This window comes from Heterocephalus glaber, unplaced genomic scaffold (genome assembly GCF_053883595.1).
Source record: "Heterocephalus glaber isolate CG9 unplaced genomic scaffold, H.glaber_assembly_v1.0 deba00001613, whole genome shotgun sequence".
Lineage (NCBI taxonomy): Eukaryota > Metazoa > Chordata > Mammalia > Rodentia > Bathyergidae > Heterocephalus > Heterocephalus glaber.
In genome coordinates, this window is record NW_028258384.1 from 36,124,712 (window position 1) to 36,147,216 (window position 22,505).

General features: G+C 36.4%; 1 protein-coding gene across 1 annotated transcript in view; it reads right to left on the reverse strand.

Annotated features, from left to right (window-relative positions):
• Positions 1 to 22,505, reverse strand: part of Gucy2f (guanylate cyclase 2F, retinal) — a 200,258-nt gene that overhangs the window by 42,636 nt on the left and 135,117 nt on the right. Inside the window, 1 exon segment of the mRNA XM_087196753.1 lies at positions 3,721 to 3,909. Coding sequence (XP_087052879.1) covers positions 3,721 to 3,909 — 189 coding nt within the window.

Sequence of the window (22,505 nt, forward strand, 5' to 3'; positions counted from 1 at the left end):
TATAGACAGGGATGCATTCTTTTCCTTTGTTCTGTTTTGTTTTCAAAGTGGGAAAATCTGTCATAGGTAGACATCTATAGCACAGCAGGTTGGATCTTTGCCAGACCTTCTTCCCTCACTGCATAGAATTCATAGTTAGCTCCAAAGAGTGTCACCTAGTCTCTTCTTCCTGCAAACCTGGCCTGAGCGGACCCCACTGGAGATAATTAAAATTACCTTTAATGATCCGTCCCTTTAGAGGGAACAATTACATGTGGCTGTCAAATAACTGGCTATCAAAGCAACCATGAGAACCCTGTGTAGCTGGGTATTCCAGTCAGATAAACTGTCAGGTTAGGGCCCATCTTAAAACCATTTTTACTTTCACAGGTGTAGAAGATTTTTATTCCTTTTGATTCTTATTACGGGAGATCTCTGTTAATTAATCTACAAAGTTCTGACTAGTCTTTTTATAGTTATAAATCTAAAAATTATAAAAGTTATTATAATTCAACTTGGCCAAATACATCTGAGTGCACTCTTGTTTATAAACAAGTTGTCTTAAGTGTGTGTCTGTCTATCTGTTCAATTTGTTAAAACACATACAGCTGTTTTGGTTGAACTTTTTTCTTTTCGCATTTTGAATTTTTTAAGATGTATAATATCTCAGGAATCTTTCATTGGTCAAAAATAATGTGTTAATTGTTATGATCTGGCTCTCATAGGTCATCTAAAAATTTGTTAAAATAATTAAATAAAGACTCTTGGGCTTAGGAAAACTACAGGACAGGACTCCCCTTGGTAAATAAAGGAGCAGCTGCCTGAAAAAAAATTTATTCCAGCCTTTGTTCATAAAGGGGACCCCAATAATTTCCATAGCCTTGTGGGAAATACATCGTTAAACATATCATTGTGATATGTATACATTGGTCTAAGTTATCTGTGAAAACAAGGTTTTATTTAAAATGCTCTTGGTACAAAATGAAATTAAGGGACAAAGGGTTTCATGTAACTGATACTCATGTTATTTCATGTTGTATACATTCATGCCCTCCGGGTGTACAAATCACCTAGGATATTGTTTATGGTAATGATCTTTTTTGACTCGGATATCTGCCTTTCTCTTGGACTCCAGCTACTTGTGATAAGAGGTACATGTCAAGCCAGCATGAGAAAACCAGTCAAATAACAGTTTTCTTAAAAACTCATGTGATGTATGTTATATGTGTCACCACACTTAGGGATGTTCAGTCACCAAACAGTTGAAACAATGTCACACACTAAAATTAGAGGCTAGATATTATGAACTCCTAAGGTACATTTATAGGCAAATATTTATGTTCTGTTTAGATGACATCCTACTAAAGGATAACAAATAAGAGTTTTCTTTATGTCATTTAATGTCTTGTGGCCAGATGGAGGTGTTTGACTGAAAGACTATTCCATACTAAGATGGACATGTAAGTGTCACAAAGCAAATGTCATCATGATTGCCATGCTAAAATACTATGTGCAGCTCTTAATCTTATTTCTCTATAATATATAACTGTTGTCTGTTAACATTCTGCAGGGATTCAACTACTAAAACAACCATGGTTGGTAAAATAACAGCCCTCTAATTGTGCTTTATACTTCAAAAGTGTTTGATGTTTTAACTATTGTAATAGTTAAGCTCATTGCTCCTACTGAAATATTTATGTCACTGATATTCTCTTCTGGGTGTTCAACAACTAAAGTTTGGAGACCAAAACTAGAAAGATAACTGTATTATTAGGACAGCCAATATTTTGGCCCTGGCCCCTTAAGGTCAACAAAGATAGAGGACACAAAGGATCCTTTCCTACAGGATCTTACATCTTTGGTAAGTCACTCTACCTCCTGAGCAGGGAGATTGCTGGGCACCAGAGGACAAATGTACCATGTGCCAAAGGAGGGTCACAAAGAGGAAAGATCTCCCATGCTTTCACTGAAAGGAACATGGTCAAGCAAGGCCATGGCCCATCCTGATGGCTGACACTGACAGAGGAGCTGAAAGGTTCTATGCATGGTTCCAAAGTAATGCCTGAGGAGACTTAACTGACCTTGATAGATAGCAAGAAATTCATACTGATTTGACAAAGGTCTCTCTTTAATTTGGTCTTAAACACCCAAGAGAAAAGAATAACCAAAAGAGGTATAAAATAATGTCATAGTAATAAAGCTAGATATAAAAAGGAGCTTCAGTCACTGACCCCTTCTGGCAATTCCCAGCTACACCAGTAACTGACCATGGTTATGGACCATTAGGAAAAGCTATGGTAGAAGCTATAAGAGCTCAGCTAGAGTTTTATATTTCTTAGTGAAATTTGTTCTTCAAATTGTCTCTTATCTTCTTCCAGCTAAAACTAGAGAGATTTATGACAAAGTATCAGAGTTATAGATAACCTTTATCAATGAAAGTATCTAAGAGCCAGCAGGTTATAATCACTATTTCAATTTCTAAGTGTGAATTTCTCCCCAACCTCCCCTCTCATTCTAGTGTGCTCATGCTTAGATTTTACATGCTCTAATTTCTTAAAAGTTTTGTTTATTCTTGCCTAGAGGCTGCTAAACTCCAAGCAGTCATACAAATGGAACCAATGACAAATGTGCTAGACTTCTTTTACTGGGATCCACCAGATCAACCTTGTAAACAGCTTATAACTGCTATACTATACAATATGACTTGTATGTTGGGATTCTGAAGTCCTGTGGACCTTCTCCTTATCCTCCTTGTTGTTCCTCCCAGTGGAAACCCTTGTTGGTTATATTCATGGCAATCCTGCTGACCTTATAATTTGTTCCATGTATTAACTGTTTCTTTGGCTTTGTCTCCTCCAGACTCAAAGCTATATGGCTATCAAGATGACAATGCCTGGTGCCTATTGAGGGCCTTTAGATAGACTCTCTTTAGAGTAACTCTAACTGCTGATGACAACTACAACCCTCTTTAGCTGGAAATAGCCAGAAAGGTCTTCAGCCTTTTCCCCTCACAGCAGTTAGGGGTACTTCTTAAGAGGAGGGAATATTGCAAATAGGTAAGTTAATTAGATATCTGTGTGCAGTTAGATGGGACCAGCCCTCCAGGAGCCAACACAGTAAGGAGCTAATATGGAGAGCAATTGAGGCACATTCACTGGTTAGCATTATAAAAAGGAAAAGAAGTACTACTTCCCTTAGAGATAGATAGCAGTGATTGATATTCTAAATGGGAAATTCCTTATATGTGATTTGTCTTCCCATTTGATCCCCATTTAATCAATATCATCTAGGTGACTGTACTTGTAATCTTATTGGTTGGTCATGGTTTTGTCCCACTTCATGCTTACCTTGTAAATTTCCATTGGGTCTTATAGTTTTGTCCCACTTTGTACCCACCTCACCACATGGCTTTGCTGTATAAAACATCTTTGAAACTTGGGGTGGCTGGGCAATCCACTTTCCAGTTGCCCTTCTGTCTCTCTTAGGCAGAAGCTTTCTTTCTCCCAATAAATTTTTCCTACTTTTAAAACAAATTGAGAAAGGGTCAGGCAAATACTTTCTGCATCTGATTTTTATAACAGATTGGCAAAAAGACCATGAGAAAGGTTGAGGGACAGACCTTGGAAGAAGGGTGGAGGAGTGAAGTGATCACACTGATCTGAGGAAACATAAAACACCCCCCAAAAATTAAAGTTCTAGTCCACAGGGGGATTCCAATATTTGCTCAGTATTTCCATTAACCTTGATGAGATCCAGAAGGAGTGATGATTTAAACATCCAATCAAGTTTCACATCCTTATTATTATATCCATACTGATGTATGTCTTCTAGGCTCCTTCGGGAACAGAATTCTGTCACAATAGCAAACATCCCTGAATCATAGAAGAAGCCCAATAAAGGGTTAATATTCTCATGCTGCAGGTCTTTCATCTGGAAACAGAAGGGAAAGAAGTATCACAGCTGTCTTCTCTCAACTAGGAATCAGAATTGAGGACATACTACCTTTCCTTCATCCTTCTGATTGGTGGCTGTGTTAGGCAAAATTTTGGCCCTCATGGTTTCCAATTGCTATATTCCTGTTAGTGTGCTAGGCAAAAAGGAGATTAACAGGGTAGGCATAATCTATTATACAAGCCCTTAAAAGCAGAAGAGGAGAGCAACAGAGGGAGTCAAAGTACTCTTACTCATTTGATAATGAAGGAAGAAGGCTATTGCAAAGAAATGTATGCAGCCTCTGCAAACCACGAACAACCTTCAGTTTATGGCCAGTGAAGAAATGGGGACCTCAGTCCTACAACTGCACTGAACTAATTTCTCCCAACAAACTGAACAAGCCAAGAAATGGGTTACCCTACTCAAACATCCAGATGAAGACTCAGTGTAACTGACATCTTGATTTCACACTTGTGAGATGCTAACCAGAACACCTAGCTAAATCTGTTTAGAGTTCTGATTTATAGAACTGTGAGATAATAAATTGGTGTTGCTTTAAGCCACTGAGTTTGTGCTAATTTGTTATAACAGCAATAGGAAAATGAATGCAAGTATCAATAAGGGAAATTTCAGTGAGGGATCTCTTTTAGCATACTTACAAGTAATCACTGGAGCTTGGGTGTTCTTTCTGACTCCTTTGGGACTATCAGGAATGCAGATCAGTAACCCAAGAGGAATAAAGAGAGCCAGGACAGTAAAAGGTAGAATAGGTTGTCTTTCTATGAATATTTGTCTACTCAGAAACTATTAAAATAATTTCCCTATACAATTCTTGTAGGGTAGAGCTTCCAAGACTTGTGCCAGAATAAACCTCTGGAATTTTGATCACATTTTCCTTTTGTACCTACCTATTCATTTTTTATCACTAATGTTAGAATCATATAGTATGTGCTCGCATTGTCCAAAACATGGAATTACATGCTAGAGAAACAGAAATAAATAAGATTCAATCACTGTCCTGAAAGAGCTCACATTCAATGAGAGGCAATAGTCAAACAATCTGACAATTTTATTTCACCATCAAATGTGTTCTGAAGGAATAGGACATGAGATGCCAAGAGAGCTCAGATGTTAAAAATCTAGTTCATCCAAGGGGGTCAGAGAAAATTTTCTTAAGGAAGTAATATCTAGACTGTACTGAAAGACAATAAAGAGTTGGCAAAGTGAAAGTGACATGATGAAGGCACTGATAGTGATAGTGTGTCTTATTGAGGAAACTTCAACAGGTTTGGCATGCCCAGAAAAGAGTGCAATAGTAAGAATATAAAATACAAAGCCAGAGAAATAGACATGAGCCTCATCTTGTGGGGCTTTGAGAAACATGCTATGGAATTTGAAATTTACATTATAGGCACTGACTAATTGTTATCTATTATTTTTATTAAATGGGAGGTAAGAGGGAAAAACAGCTTTATAGTCACTTTCAGACTTCCACTTGGATTCCTGAGTAGATGGTGATGCTATATATAAATAGAGGGGATTCAGGGACAGTATAGTAGTGGATGTGTTGGTGCCCCAACCATACCCCTTTTAATATACATTCCTCAGCTGCTATGAATGTTGCCTGATAAGAGTTAGCCTACTCTCAGGAAAACTGTCCTAGGCTCCAGTCCAAAGATGAACCACCTTACCGATGAGGCTAACCCCTACTCATAGACCTCAGGCAGTGATTGGCTGGTGACAGTACAAAAGCTTAACTTCTTAACCTCAAGGTGGAACTCATGGTTCAATGCGTGCTCCATCATTTCCTTATGAGATCATGCCATAGTTAGTCTCCAGCTGGAATCCAATATTTCTTAGCTTTTATCTCTGCCCTATTTTGCTTCTCTTACTCTTTTCCATTGAGACTAGTCACTTAATAAGTAATTTGAACAGGAATTTCCATCTTGGGCTCAGCCTTTAGAAAGTCCAGCCTATGGCACATGGGAAAGCAAATTTGATGGTGAGGAAGGTGGATAAATTCAGTCTGGGATATATTGAAAATATGTGGAACATTAAGGTGGAACTATTTCAGACACTTGATTTTCAGGGTTTGGAGCTCAGGAGAGAGGTCTGATCTGAATAAATAGACTTGGAAATCATAAACAAGTAAATAATAGATTAAAATCAATGAGAATGGATGAGGTTTCCCAAGGAAGGTACATATAATAAAAAAGAGAAAAAAGAAGTACATAAACATTTAAATGGTATAAAAATGAAGAATAGCTACATAAAGACTTAGAAGGGTGGTCAGAGAAATAGAAAAAAGCTTTTTTAGCACAACATTTTTAACACCACAGGACAAGCTTCAGGAACATGAAATAAATAGCAGAAAGAATTTCAGAAAAGTGTGATGAAATACCAGAGAGGTCAAGTATTTCAGGAAAAGTATCTGGTGAATTTGATCATTACGAAAAGATTAACTGACCCTACCAAGGTCCCCAGTCCCGCGGAACACACGCCTTATCAGCCCACTGCAGACAGACAGGTACTGAGTAGCACAAAACACTCTGAATCACCCCACTGCAGACAGGCAGGTCTGCCCAGGCCCTACCGAGGGCCCCAGTCGCGCGGAACACAGGCCGAATCAGGCCTCTGCAGACAGGCAGGTCTGTGCACGCCCTACCGAGGTCATGAGTCACACAGAAAACACCAGATCACACCGCTGCAGACAGGCAGCCACCTGATTCCACACTACAAAGACGCAGAGAACACCAGAACACCAGACCAAGGTACTGAGTCCCACTGTTCCTGGCCCAGAGGTAGGGGCTTCTGAGCCATCGTCCCACTGCTCCTGGTCCAGAGGAATGGGCTTCCCGGTCACCATCCCTCCCGCTGCTCCCAGCCCACAGGAAAGGGCTTTTGGGTCAACATTCCTACCAATGCTCCCGGCCCCTGCCCCCATCTCACCCAGCTCAGAAGAGGTAATCCATGCAGGCGCTGACAGTCCCCTGCCCCAGTCGAAATGAGAAAACACGTAAATAAGTCTCAAAACCAGACTTCCAGATCACCTACAGCAGCCCCAAATGGAAAAGAGATGGAACACTCTGATACTCAACCACCTGGACCCACTGAACTGGCAACAAAAGAGGATCTGGAAAAAATGAAATCAGAAATAATTTCTCAGATAACAGGAGAAATTGTGCCCCTAGTGCAAGACATGATTACTACATCTAGAGAGGAGCTGAGGAACATGATGGAATCCCAACATAAGAAACAAATGGAATCCATAAAACAGATGCAAATAGATTTCCAGGACATGAAAAACTCCATTGAAAGTCTACACAGCAGAATGATCCAATGTGAGGACAGAATTTCAGATATACAAGATAAGATTGCAATCTGTGACCAGGAAAAGAAAAATTGCTGTAAAATTATAAGGGAACATGAGAAATCAATCCAGCAGCTGCTAGATGATGCAAAAAAGAATAACATAAGACTGATTGGGCTCAATGAAGAAACAGGAGAGAGTGCAGATGACATAAAAAATCTCTTCACAGAAATAATGGCATAAAACTTTCTAAGCAGGGGAAAAGAACTTGACATACAGATAAGTGAGGCATATAGGACTCCAAATAGCCTTGATCAAAAAAAATCTACACATAGGCATATAATTGTTAAGCTTCCAGAAACACAACAGAAGAACAAAGTTCTCCAAGCAGTCAGAGAAAAGAAACAAATCACATACAAAGGAAAGCCCATCAGAATCACAGCAGACTTCTCAATGCAAACCATCAAGGCAAGAAGAGCTTGGAGTGACATATTTCAAGCCCTCAAAGAAAACAGCCTCCAACCCAGATTGATGTACCCTGCAAAACTATCTTTCAAAATGGATGGAGAAATAAGATACTTTCATGACAAAGAGCACCTTAGGAACTTCATGAATACCAAACCAGCACTCCAAAGAATTTGACACAATAGCCTAGGAACAGACGTTGAGGATCACAACCCCAGGAAGCAAAGCAGAATGAACCCATCTGGCATGACAAGAAATTAAATGTAAAGGGGGAGAACCCAACAAAAAGAAAAAGTCATGGCAATGACAAGTCAATATATTTCAGTTATAACCATCACCGTTAATGGTCTCAATTCACCAATCAAAAGAAATAGACTGGCAGAATGGGTCAAGAAGCAAAATCCAACAATATGCTGCATACAAGAAACACACTTAATTCAAAAGGAAACCCATAGACTGAATGTTAAAGGGTGGAAAACAATACTGCATGGGACAGGAACCTGAAAAAAAGTAGGACTAGCTATCCTCTTGGCAGATCAAGTAGATTTCAAACCAACACTAATTAAGAGAGATGAAGAAGGACACTCCATCCTTGTAAAGGGAAGAATCCAAGAGGAAGAGATGACAATCATAAATATCTATGCACCAAACACTTGTGCACCCAACTATATAAAACAAATACTAACGGACATGAAAAGCCATATATGCACTAATACAATTGTAGTGGGGGACCTCAACACCCCACTGTCACAAATAGATAGATCAACTAGACTAAAAATAAGTACTGAAATACTAGAACTCAATCGAACTCTTGAACAAATGAACTTAACAGATGTTTACAGAGTCTTCCACCCCACAAAATCAGAATACACATTCTTCTCAGCTGCACATGGGTCATTCTCCAAAATAGACCACATACTCACACATAGAACATGTTTAAGTAAGTGCAAAGGAATTGAAGTTATCCCCTGTATATTATCAGACCATAGTGCAATGAAATTGGAGATCCATAGCAAAAGAAACTCAAAAAATTTCATAAACATGTGGAAATTGAACAACACACTTCTGAATAACCAATGGGTCACAGAGGAAATTAAAGAAGAAATCAGACAGTTCCTTCAATTAAATGACAATGACAATACAACATATCAGAATCTATGGGACACAATGAAAGCAGTCTTACGAGAGAAATTCATAGCAGTGAATATGCATATTAGGAAAACAGAACGAGCCCAATTCAACAACCTGATGCTGAACCTCAAGCTTCTAGAAAAAGAAGAGCAGGACACCCCCAAAGCTCATACAAGGGAAGAAATTATAAAGATCAGAGGAGAAATCAATGCAATGGAGACTAAGAAAATGATACAAAAAAATCAATGAAGCCAAGAGTTGGTTCTTTGAAAGAATCAACAAAATTGATAAACCTTTAGTCATCCTTGTCAGAAAAAGGAAAGAAAAGGCCCAAATCCATGCAATTAGGAATGAAAAGGGTGAAACTACAACGGACCCAGCAGAAATCCAGAGGATCATCAATACCTACTTCCAGAACCTATACGCCAATAAAATGGACAACACAGAAGAAATGGACAGATTCCTAAATACATATGAATTACCAAAGTTGAATAAAGAAGACCTAAAAATTCTGAACAACCCAATATCAACCAATGAAATTGAAAATGTAATTAAAAACTTATCACCTAAGAAAAGCCCTGGTCCTGATGGCTTCACTGATGAATTCTACAAGACATTTAGAGAGGAACTGCTGCCACTACTGTTTAAACTCTTCAATGAAATTGAAAGGGAAGCAGTACTCCCAAATTCATTCCTGGAAGCAAGCATCACCTTGATCCCCAAAGCAGAGAAAGACCTAACTGAAAAAGAGAACTATAGACCAATCTCACTAATGAACATAGATGCAAAAATCCTTAATAAGATACTGGCAAACAGAAGCAGAAGATCATCAAGAAGATCATACACCATGATCAAGTGGGATTCATCCCAGGGATGCAGGGATGGTACAATATATGAAAATCAATTAATGTAATACACTATATCAATAGAGCCAAGGAAAAAAACCATATGATTATCTCCATAGATGCAGAAAAAGCATTTGACAAAATCCAACTTGCATTTATGATAAAAACCCTACAAAAATTTGGAAAAGATGGTCTCTACCTTAAACTGATAGAAGCCATCTATGAAAAACCAAGAGCCAGTATCATACTAAATGGTCAAAAACTGAAATCCTTCACACTAAAATCAGGAACAAGACAAGGATGTCCACTATCACCACTCTTGTTCAATATAGTTGTGGAAACATTAGCCATGGCAATTTGACAAGAGAAAGAAATAAAAGGAATAAAGATAGGTAATGACGAAGTCAAATTGTCATTATTTCTGATAACCTGACACTCTATATAGAAGACCACAAGAATTCCACCAAAAGTCTTCTAGACTTAATAACCAAATTCAGTCAAGTAGCTGGTTACAAGGTCAACACACAAAAATCAATAGCTTTCCTCTATGCAAATGACAGACTCACTGAGAGAGAAATTGGACAAATAATTCCTTTCACAATAGCATCCAAAAAACTGAAATACCCAGGAATCATCCTAACAAAAGAAATCAAAGACCTCTTCTCTGAAAACTATGGCACTCTGAAAAGAGAGATTGAAGATGATATCAGAAAATGGACAGACATCCCCTGCTCCTGGGGAGGAAGGATTAATATAGTGAAAATGGCCATTCTTCCAAAACTGCTATATAGATTTAATGCAATTCCAATTGAGATCCCAGCAGCATACTTCATAGACCTCGAGAAAACAATCCAAAAATTCATTTGGAATAAGAAGAGACCCAGAATAGCAAAAGCAATTCTAGGTAACAGAGACATGGTGGGGGTACCAAAATCCCCAACCTGCAACTCTACTACAAAGCTACTGTGATAAAAACAGCATGGTACTGGCAAAGAAACAGGCTTGAGGACCAGTGGAACAGATTAGAAGATGCAGAAACAACGCCAGACACACTCAGCCATCTCATCTTCGATAAAGGAGCCAAACACCCTCACTGGAGGAAAGATAGCCTCTTTAATAAATGGTGCTGGAAAAATTGGGCTTCAACTTGCCAAAGATTAAAACTAGACCTATATCCCTCACCATGCACTAAACTAAAATCAAAATGGATTAAAGATCTCAATATTAAAATAGAAGCTCTGAACCAGTTGGAACAGAGGTTAGGTAGAACCCTTGAAGACATCGGTTTAGGAAAAGATTTTATGAATAAACCCTCAGTTGCCCATGAACTAGCACAAACTATCAACAAGTGGGATCTCTTCTTATTAAAAAGCTTCTGCACAGCAAGAGAAACCACCAGCAGTGTGAAGAGACAATGCACAATGTGGGAAAAAGTCTTCACCTGCTCTTCCTCAGACAAAGGTCTACTATCTCGAATCTATAAAGAACTTAAAAAGATCAGACCTCCAAAATTTAAAGACCCAATATGAAAATGGGCATCTGAAATGAACAGACATTTCTCAGACAAAGAAGTAGAAATAGCAAATAAATACATGAAAAAATGTTCAACATCACTGGTCATTCGAGAGATGGAAATGAAAACAATGCTGAGATTCCACTTCACTCCAGAAAGAATGTCTGCTATCATGAAATCAACCAATAACAAATGCTGGTGGGGCTGTGGGGAAAGAGGAACCCTGCTCCACTGCTGGTGGGAGTGTAGACTGGTGCAAGCACTGTGGAAATCAGTATGGAGATACCTCAAAAACTAGGACTGGAAGTCCCATTTGACCCCACTATTCCCCTGCTGGAGATCTTCCCCAAAGAATTAAAAGAATCATACCACAGTGATATATGTGCAGTCATGTTCATAGCAGCACAGTTTGTAATAGCTAAAACTTGGAAACAGCCCAAATTCCCATCCACTGGAGACTGGATAAAGAAAATGTGGTTTTTTATAAAATGGAGTACTACTCAGCCATAAAAAATGAGAAATTAGAGACATTTATAGCTAAGTGGATGCACATTGAGGCAATACTCTTAAGTGAAATAAATAGGACACAAATGTGTAAATACCAAATAGTTTCTCTGGTGTGAGAAACTGAAAGTGTAAATAAGGACTAAATTTATAATAGGTAATGTGAAATAGGAAGAAAAGGGGCAAAGGGGAAGGAAGTGGGAGGGCTAGGGGAAAGGATAGAAGGGAATGGGATTAATATGAGAAAATGGAAAAATAGGAACAAAATCTTTGTAAATAGGGAGGGCTGGAGGGGTTGAAGGGAGGGCTGGGCAAAGGTGAAAAACAAGAACCAAGAGAGACTATGTAAAGGTGCAAATTTCCAATGATGAATGTCATTATATTGTATACCTAAAATGTACCAATTATTAGAATGAATAATTGATAATGTAAAATTGGAATAAAAGGTCCAAAGGGGTAGGGGTAGTGGGAGACACAGGGGAAAGGAAAAAAGGGAAAGGAAAAAATGATGAGAAATGGAAAAAATGAAAATAAAGTCTTTGTAAATAGGGAAGGGTGGAGGGCGTGAAGGGAGGGCTAGGAATGGGGAAAAAATAAGAACCAACATGCACTATATAAAGGTACAATTCCCAATGAGAAATGTAATTGTGTTGTATACCTTTAATGTACCAATAAAAGAATTTAATACAAAAAAAAATTTATGCATCAAATACTGGGGCACCTATCTTCATAAAACAAATATTACTATACATAAAATATCAAATAAATACTAACACAATGATAGTGTGGGATCTTAATATCCCACTTTTGCAAAGAGACAGATCAACTAATCAAAAATTCAATAAAGAAATATCAGAATTGAACCACACCTTTAAACATATAGTCTTAACAGATAACTACAATGTATTCTACCCAAGTACAAGAGTATACATTCTATTTTGCAGCACACACTACTTTCTCTAAAACAGTTCACATACCAGTCCACAAAACCTACTTACATAAATATAAAAGAATCAAAATGTTTATGATCAGACCAATGTGAAATGACAATAGAAATCAACCATAGAAGAAATCACAGAAAATTTAGAAGCATGAGGAAATTTGATAACTCACCCCTGAACAACCAGGAGAAATAAAAGAAGAGATTGAACAATTTCTGGAGGTTAATGACAATGCTTGCACAGCACAACAGAAACTCTGGGACACAATGAAAGCAGTCCTAAGAGGGAAATTTGGTACAATCAATGCTCATATTTTTTAAAAAACGAAGTGAATTCAAATAAATAACCTTAAGAGGAACCTTAAGATGCTTGAGAAACAACAACAATACAGGCCCAGACCAAAAATAAGGAGGAAAATCATAAAGATTAAAGCAGAAATCAATGAAATTGTGAGTAAAAAATTCAAAGAATTAACAAATCAAAGAGCTAGTTCTTTGAAAAAATAAAGTAGATAAACTTTAAGCCAAACTTACCAAAAGAGAGAAAATACATCAATGCAATTAGAAATGAAAATGAGAAAATCACAAGACACCACTGAAATCCAGAAGAAAGGAACTACTATGAAAAATTCTATTCAAATAAATTGGAAAATCTTGAAGAAGTAGACAGATCCCTAGGCACATACAAATTAACAAAGCTAATCGAGAAGTCACAAAACTGCTGAACAACTGACAGTAATAAAAAATTTACCAATTAAAAAAAGCCAGGGACCTGACAGATTCACTGCTGAATTCTACAAAACCTTTAAATTTGCTATATCACCAATATTCCTCAAGTTCTTCAAAGAAATTGAAAGGGATGAAGTGCTTGCAAATTCATTTAAGGAAGCCAGTATCACTATGATCCCCAAAGCAGATAAAAGTACAGCTAAAAGAGAGAACTACAGGCCAGTCTTCTTAATGAACATACATCCAAAAATCCTCAATAAAATACTGACAACAGAATGCAAAATATCATCAAAAAAATCATAATACCATGATCAAGAAGGCTTTATCCCAGAGATGCAAGAATGGTTCCACATACACTAATCAATAAATGTAATATACCATATAAATAGAAGTAAGGACAAAAACCACATGATAATTATCAATAAATGTAGAAAATGCTTTTGACAAAATCCAACAACCTTTCAGGATAAGAACACTAAAGAAAATACTTGAATTTTGTAAAAGCTATTTTTGACAAACCAATGGCTAATATCATATTAAATGGGGAAAACTAAAAGCATTCTCTGTAAAATCAGGGAAGAGACAAGGATGACCACTATCAACACTTTTATTCAACATAGTGCTCAAAATATTAGAGCAATCAGACAAGAGAAAGAAATAAAAGAGATACATATAGGAAAGGAAGAGCTCAAATTACCATTATTTGCAGATGACATAGTACTCTACTTAGAATACCAAAAGAGCTCCACCAAAAAGCTCTTAGAATTAGTAACCAACCTCAGCAATATACCAGGGTATGAAATCAACACATAAAAATTAATAGCACTTGTGTACACCAATAATTAACTCAATGAGAAATAAACCATAAAAACAATGCCATTTACAGTAGCATCAATAAAAATTAAATACCTAGGAATTAACCTAACCAAGGAAATGAAAAAGCTCCAAAAAGAATATTAAGGTACTTTGAAAACAAAGGTTGAAGAGGACATCAGAGAATTGAAAGACGTCTCCTGCTTCTGGATAGGCAGAACAAGTATTATGAAAATGGCAATATTCCCAAAACTATTATACAGATTCAATGCAATCCCAACCAAGATACCAGCAGTATACTTCACAGATCTAGAGAAAATAATCCTAAAATTAGTATGGAACTAGAAGAAACCCTGAATAGCAAAGGCTATCATGGGCAACAAGAGTAAAGCAGGAGGCATCACAATAATAGATTTAAAGCAATACTAAAAAGTAACAGTAATTTTTAAAAAAAGCATGATATGGCACAAAAACAGACATGTGACTCAATGGAACCAAATAGAGTATACAGAAATGTCCCCAGAGACAGTCAACTATTTAATCTCTCACAAGGTTGCTGAAAGCATGTGACGGTGGAAAAGGTAGCCTATTTAACAAATGGTGCTGGGAAAACTGGATATCTGTTTGCAGAAGATTGAATCAACCCGTATCTCTCTAAATGTACTAATCTAAAATGGATCAAAACCTAAACATTTAGGCAGAAATATCAAACTGACTGGAAGACAAAATAGAAAAACACTTGAAGTCATAGGTCTAGGAAAGGATTTTTTAAACAGAACACCAATTTCCTAAAAAGTACCAGTAAGAAGCAACAAATGATATTACATCAAATTAAAAAGGTTCTGCACAGAAAAGGAATAAACTAGTAGCATGAATGGAAAAAATTTTGCCAGCAATTCCTCAAAGATGACTAATATCTTCAACATATAACAAACTAAAAAATTAGACCACCTAAAATAAAAGATTCAGTCAATAAATGGGCAAGTGAAATGAATGGACACTTTTCAAAAAAAGAAGTACAAATGGCCAACAAATATATGAAAAAATGTCCAACATCTCTGTTCATTAAAGAAATAAAAATTAAAACAACACTAAGATGCTATCTTACACCAGAAAGAATGGAAACTTTCAAGAAGTCAAAGAATAACAAATACTGGTATGGCTGTGGTGAAAAGGGAACCTTCCTACTTTGTTGGTGGAAATATAAACTAGTACAACCATTATGGAAATCAGTATGGAGATTTCTCAAAGAACTAAATTAGAAATTCAATATTATCCAACTATTCGCCTTCTAGGTGTCTTCCCCAAAGAGCTAAATACATCATACTGCAGTGATATAGATACCAATGTTTACTGCAATACAGTTCATAGTAGCTAAATCCTGGAAACACCCAAGATGAAGGGAGAGGGAGAAGGGAAGTAAGTAGAATTAAGATATTCCATAAATATGAGAAAAGGAAAAAATAGAAACAAAGTCTTTGTAAGTTGGGAGGGTGGAGGGATTGTATGGAGGGCAGGGGAATGGGGAAAAAATAAGAACCAAGGTGTATTATGTAAAGGTACAAACTCCCAATAATGAATGTCAGCATATTGTATACCTAAAATGTACCAATAAAATTAATGAATTTTAAAAAAGATATTCCACATTTAGGGACATAATAACCTTAATGATGTAAACATTATACAGTATGTCATAAACATGAGCTAAGAATAATAATAACAAGAATAAAAATGGGGAAGGGATTTAGAGGCAGAGGGAGGGAGTTGGGTGGGAAGGGGAAAGGTACTGAAAAAAAACAAGCAGTGTTATGTGCATGTATCCACTCTCCAAGATGAATGTAAACATCTTGTATTGCAAACATGTACTAATAAAAGAAAAAATGCAAAGAGGCAAGAGCCTTTCATAGATAAGCAGATTGTTATCAGTCATTTGCTTCCCTAGAGAGAGTTTCTGATCTTAGCACAAGCTGAAGATAAGGCTTAGCCCAGCAGAAGGATTTTGCTGGAGGATAAATCAGCGATGCTTTCAGCAATTATGGAGGATTGACATCACAAATAATAAATTTCAGAAGATCTAAATGTAAACTAGTTTTCTCCAACAGTATATTTTGAGTTTGGGAGTTACAGAGGAGACTAGGAATCTTATACAAGATGGTCTGAAACATTGACTCCTAATATTTAGAAAACAAAGTTTCAATTGGTGAATTATTGGTCTCTTCCTCAAGGTATCTGCCAAATTTAGAAGCAGCATAGGTTGAGAGTCAAAGCAAAAGAGTAAAGACTTAAGGATGTAAAGCACAGTTGGAACACAGTGGTACTTCGGTTTATGAACTTAATTCATCTCAAGATTCTGTAAAAGATGGCCACATTCCTGTTCATGCAGAAGAGATGGCTGTGGTCATGTTCATCACTGATGCAGAGTTCACAAACAAAAAAAAAATTGCCAATTGCTTCTGTTTGCAAACCAAATTGTTCACAAACAAAACAGTTCATGAACCACTGTATTCCAATCTTTCTTTTTTTTCCCATTAAGTTTATTGGTACATTTTAGGTATAAAATACAGTTACATTCATCATTGGGATCTTGTACCATTACATGAGTATCTTGATTCTTATTTTTCCCCTTCCCTTGCCCTCCCTTCACCCCCTCCACCCTTCCTTATTTGCAAAGATTTTGTTTCCATTTTTTCCTTTTCTCATATTTTTTCTTTTCCCTTCTTTCCTTTCCCTTACCCCTCCCACTTCCCCTGCTCCTTTAGACTTTTTCTTCCTATTACACAATATCAATTATACATTTTTTAAATTACATTATCAAGATCTAGAAGACATTACCACAGATTTTACAGAATTTAAAAGGATATAGAAAGCATATTTCAAAAATCTATTTTGAAATAAATTTGACAACTTCTAAGAAGTACCTTGGAAGACAAATTAATGAAACTAACTCTGGAGGAAATATAAAACTTGAATAGCACCTATTAAAGAAAGTATATTCCTAGCTTGAAAACCTACCTATATGACAACAGCAGGCTTGTATACATTTTAACTGATAAATTATATCAAACAATTAAAGCAGAAAAAAAAGGAACACTTCTCCCCTCATTTTAGGAAATCAGCATTGTGCTAATCCTAAAACTGGATAAAGATAATAGAAGAAAAAAGTATGAACATAGATAGAAAGTTGTTTAACAAAACAAACTATTAGAAGTCAGATAGGGCAGTATGTAGAAAGTGGTTTTGTGATAGGGATGGCAGTGTTGGTTCAGGTTTGGAAGATCCATCCCCAAAAGTCATCATTTTAACAGAGGAAAGGAAAAAGCAATATGATCCTGTCACTAGTTGGAGAAAAAGTATTGGACTAAATTCTACAGCTGTTCATGGTAAAAGCTATCAGGAGACTAGAAGTAGAACAGAGTCTTCTCAACAGATTAAAGACATGTACTCCATACTTACAGTGAGAAGGACATATATGAATGGAGAAGATACAATGTTTTCTCCTTAAGGTGGGGAACAAGGGCAGATATGCTTACTCTTCATCTGTCCATTAAACTTTGAAACCCAGTCCCCACCAAAATAGTCTGGCAATAAAATGACACAACTAGGATAGCATTGGTAAGGTAGAAGCAAAATCTTTATATGTAGATGAAATGATCCTCTACAGAGAAAATACTAAGAAATCTCTAGGAGTCCCTAGAACTTGTATTTGAATTTAGCAGGATTAGAAAACACAAGGTATATATAAAAATTCAGGTCTGTGTATACTTGCCATAAATGAAGAATTGGATATTGCAATTTAAAAGTTATGTAGGAGTACAAAGGACCTACAAAAGTTAAAAAAAAAAGTGTTGGAAGACGTTTAGTACCTAATTTTAAGACTTCTTCTAAAGCTACAGTAACCAAAGCAGTGTTGGTGTAAGGAAAGACATATAGATCATTGGAATAAAATAGAGAATCTAGAAATAGAACCACACATATATGGTCCACTCCAATCTTTCAAGTGGAACCTGCATGCTCTTGGAGGGATATGTCTGAAAAACATAGTAGAAAAAAAGGTGCAGCAAATCTAACTAAACATGCAATATACTCATAACTTCAGTCCAGCTCAGTTTCTGATTAATGTGACTAATCCCTTACACTGTCTATCTAACAGATACAAACAGAAAACCTTTGCTAATAGAACATATTGGCTTCAGCACTCTTTCATGACATAAAATGTGTAACATACAACAAAGATTAAAAATCACTAGATATTTGAAAAAGCATAAGCAAAAGAAATAAAAGGCATGAAGCAATGTTTTTTAATAATTAAATAGACAAAAACTATAAAATGTGGGCCATATCTTAAAAACAAGTTTGGAGGCAGTGGAGAGTGAAGCTATAATTGAAACTACAACAAGTAAAAGCTGTGTTTTCCTTCAAGAACAAAACACAGTTCTTCAAATCAACATAACAGAATTCAGATTGTCTAAAATGCATCATTAATAATGTTCAGTAACTAACCAAAAGGCCTTAGATATGATAAGAAAAAAAACAGGAAAATGTAACCCATACTCAAGGAGAGACAACAGTCAGCGAAAATAAACCCTGAAATAATACAAATGCTGCAGTTGGCTGGAAAAGACATTAACATAGATATTATAAATATATTTGAGGACTTGAAGGACAATATATGCAAAATAACTATACAGGTATGGATCATCTGCAGAGGAACAGAAACTAAATATAAACCACATGTAAATTCTATAGTTGGAAATTACAACAGTGAAAAATTCATTCACTGGGATTGGGAAATGACATGAAAATGCACCTGAGGATAAGTTAATAAAAATATTCCAATCTGAAGAGTAAAGAGAAAAGGATTGAGAAAATATTAATAGAAACTCAGGGATCAATTAAGAGGACAACATCAAGCAGTCTGACACAAAATTTGATTCCCAGAATGATATAAGACTTACAAGGTGAATGAGAAACTTCCAAAGATTTATTTCACAATGATATGAATATGCTTAACGCTACTGAACTGTACAATTCAAAATGGTTAAGACATAAATTTTGTTTTTCTACTACAAAATGAGGGTTTATAGTTTTATTATAATACCAAAAAAACTTGAAAAAGCCAAAAGTTCATCAAAATGAAAATGACAAATATATTGTAAAATATTCATAAGATAAAATACTACTAGACAATTTAAAAATTAACTATTGATGCATGCAAAATTATGGATTAAATCTTAAAATACATTATGCTGAAAGAAAGAAACCAGATACAAAAGATATTTCATTATTCTGTCTGTATGAAATCCAAGAAAAAGAAAATTACTAATTTATGGTGATAGAAATTAGAACAATAGTTGCCACTGGAGTAGGAGAAATCGTTGAAATGGGTAAAAAGAAATTTTTCTGGGCTGATGGACATATTATGTATCTTGCTTGGGGAATGGTTACATAGGTATATGCAATTGTCAAAATTCATTTAACAGAATGCCTAAAATAGGCACATTTATTTTATGTTAATTATACTGAATAAAACGTATTTTTAAAAAATGAATGAGACATCATGCAAAGTGAAATAAAACAGTCACAAAATACAAATGAATGATTCCACTTACATAAGATAGCTAAAATAGTCGATTTCAAAGAAACATAAAATAGAAGGACTTGCGGGAGGATGGCAGAGTGGTAAGCAACAACAAATCAGCCTCTCCAAGATTTGGAATCCAGACAGTGGGAAATAACATCTTGGGAAAGAAAAAGAGAGAGGTGGATCCCTAGGACCCAGGAAAGTTCTAACAGGAAAATTGGAACCTACAGAGAAAACGAAGAAACAACATAATGCAGAAAAAGGACAGGGCAATCTGCATTTTCTCCCTGGCTACTGGCTCTTGGCTTGTGAGAAAAGAAGCCTGAATCTATAAAGACACAGTAAAAGTGGGTGATTCCAGAAGTCTTCAAGGAGAAACACAGCAGTGGAATGGACCAGCAGATGTTGTGTGCTGCAACAGCTGGTGAGTGACTCCAGTCCAAGCACCTACCATATTTTCTGGAGTCAGTGGTTGGATCCCATTCCAGGTAGGGGCCAACTGAACACAGGACTCAAAGCAACTGCAGGTTGGCTTCATTTCAAGGCTTGTACTGTGTACTCCCACAGTGACTGGGTAAGGGACATCCCTGGGAGACATCTGTGGTCAGGGAGCTGAGGAGGTCAGGTTGGCTAGAGACACCCAGACTATTTTAAGCTAAATGCCCCAGGCCCCACTCCCAAGGCCAGAGGCCAGATTCAGCCTGAATCTCTGTGAATTTGAAAGCCCCAGAATTGACACCCCTGCCCTAATCCTACCTGCTTGCTGTTGATGATATCCCAGCATGGATCTAGCCTCTGACTGCCTTGGTCACCAGTGAAAGCAGGGACACATGTTGAATTGGACACTGTCCCAAAACTGTAGACTCACAAAATAACTACACATTCAAAATCACATTGAATTTTTTCTTTCTTTTTGCTTTTTATTGTTGTTGTTGTTGTTGTTGTTGTTGTTGTTGTGATGGTGAGCATTGTTTTCAGGTTTTTGTCTTGTTTTTTCTTTTCTTTTTCTCTTCTTTCCTTCCTATTTTCTTCACCAGTATCCTGGTGCTTGGGTGATTTTCCTTTGTGCTTCTGCCTTGCTGCTGTCTTTTTCTTCTTTTTTTTCTCTATTTTTTCTCTTCTCCCTTAAATTTTTCTCCCCTTAAGCATTTCTCTCATTTTTATTCTCTATATAATTTCTTTTTTCATCCCCTTTTTATTTTATCTTCTATTTCTTGCTAGTTTTTGTTCTTCCTTTACATAATTCTGTAGATGTCCTTCTACTCCTCAATAAGATCCTTTGTACCACTTTTTTCTTCTCTTTCTCATATTATAGAGTTTAAGATTTTGAAGTTTTCCTTTTGCATTTCCCCATTGCAAAAACCCTATATCTTCATTAGTATAACCATAAAGCTTTGTTAATCTTTTGATACTTAACTCTGTAAAATTACTGTTGAATTCTTTTCTACCATTTGCACAAATATAGCTGTTACAGTTAGTATATATTATCTGTAAGTCAGTACTTAGGTTGCCTTAATGTTTACATCATAATTGCCTATTTTTTCTCTAGGTTTTGGGGAGGTACATAATTGATTCTTATGGTATGTTAATATCTAACTTGGCTTGGGTGATACAACTGTAGCTGACTTGCTTGATATCAACAGGGTCACATAACTGTTGCTATTTATATGTAAGCCAATACTCAGATTGCCTTTGTGACAATAACAACACTAGCATACATTCCCACAGAAGTTGGCTGCAGGGCTAACTATACTGCATCTTCCCCTCTCAAAATAACCAAGGTAGTTGAATCTTGGGGCTGTGGCAATGGATTACGGTTAGCCATGCCAAAACTACAACACTCAAAAGCAACTAAAGAGTTCATTATATTACCAACAAAGTCTCAGACTGTAACCATCCATAAACTTTAACAGAAAACAAAACAAAAACAACAGAAACATAAGAAGAAAAGGCAAACAAAACACCACCCAAAATTTGCAAGTCACCTGAAGCCAATCAAGGGGGCGTCAAGCAGCACAATAATATAAGCAACACATCTAATTACTCAAAAGGATAACAGAGGAGGTTAGAAAATAGCTAAAAGAGACATTCAGCAGGATTACAAAAACTATGATTAAGTAGATAATGGAAGTAATATCTAAAAAGTTTCAGGGGCTCTAAGAAGACACTGATAAAAAGCTACAGGAGTGAAGCAAAATGATATAAAACATGAATCACCAGTTTATCAAAGAATTAGAGTCCATAAAAGTTTTCAATTAGAAATCTTGGCTATGAAAACTCATATTGAAAATATGGGCAAATGAACTGACTAATGTAAAGATAGAATTTCAAAAGTAGAAAGGAAGAATGTCTTCAAAGGCTAACTACTCAAAGATACCATAAAACAAACAAAAGAACATGAAAAGTAGGCCAAACAACTGATAGAGAATGCAAAGAAGGCTATGAATAATTAGAATAAGTGAAAAATTAGAGAAAAACAAAATGGCACAAAAAATTGTTCACAGAAATAATGGCAGAAAATTCCCCCAAATATAGGGAAATAAATATACATGCCAGTAAGTGTTGCATATACATTCCCCCTTTTCCCCCAGCAAGGACCCAAGGACATCAGAAACAGCTACTTTTTAAGTGGCAACCAGAGGAACTTTCTCAGAATAACCCACATAATAAGGCAAATATTGATGTAAGCATTGTGGACTGTGGGAGTGGTCTTTGAGGAGCTAGTATATTCATCTCCTCCTCACTGCTTTCCAGTGTAATGA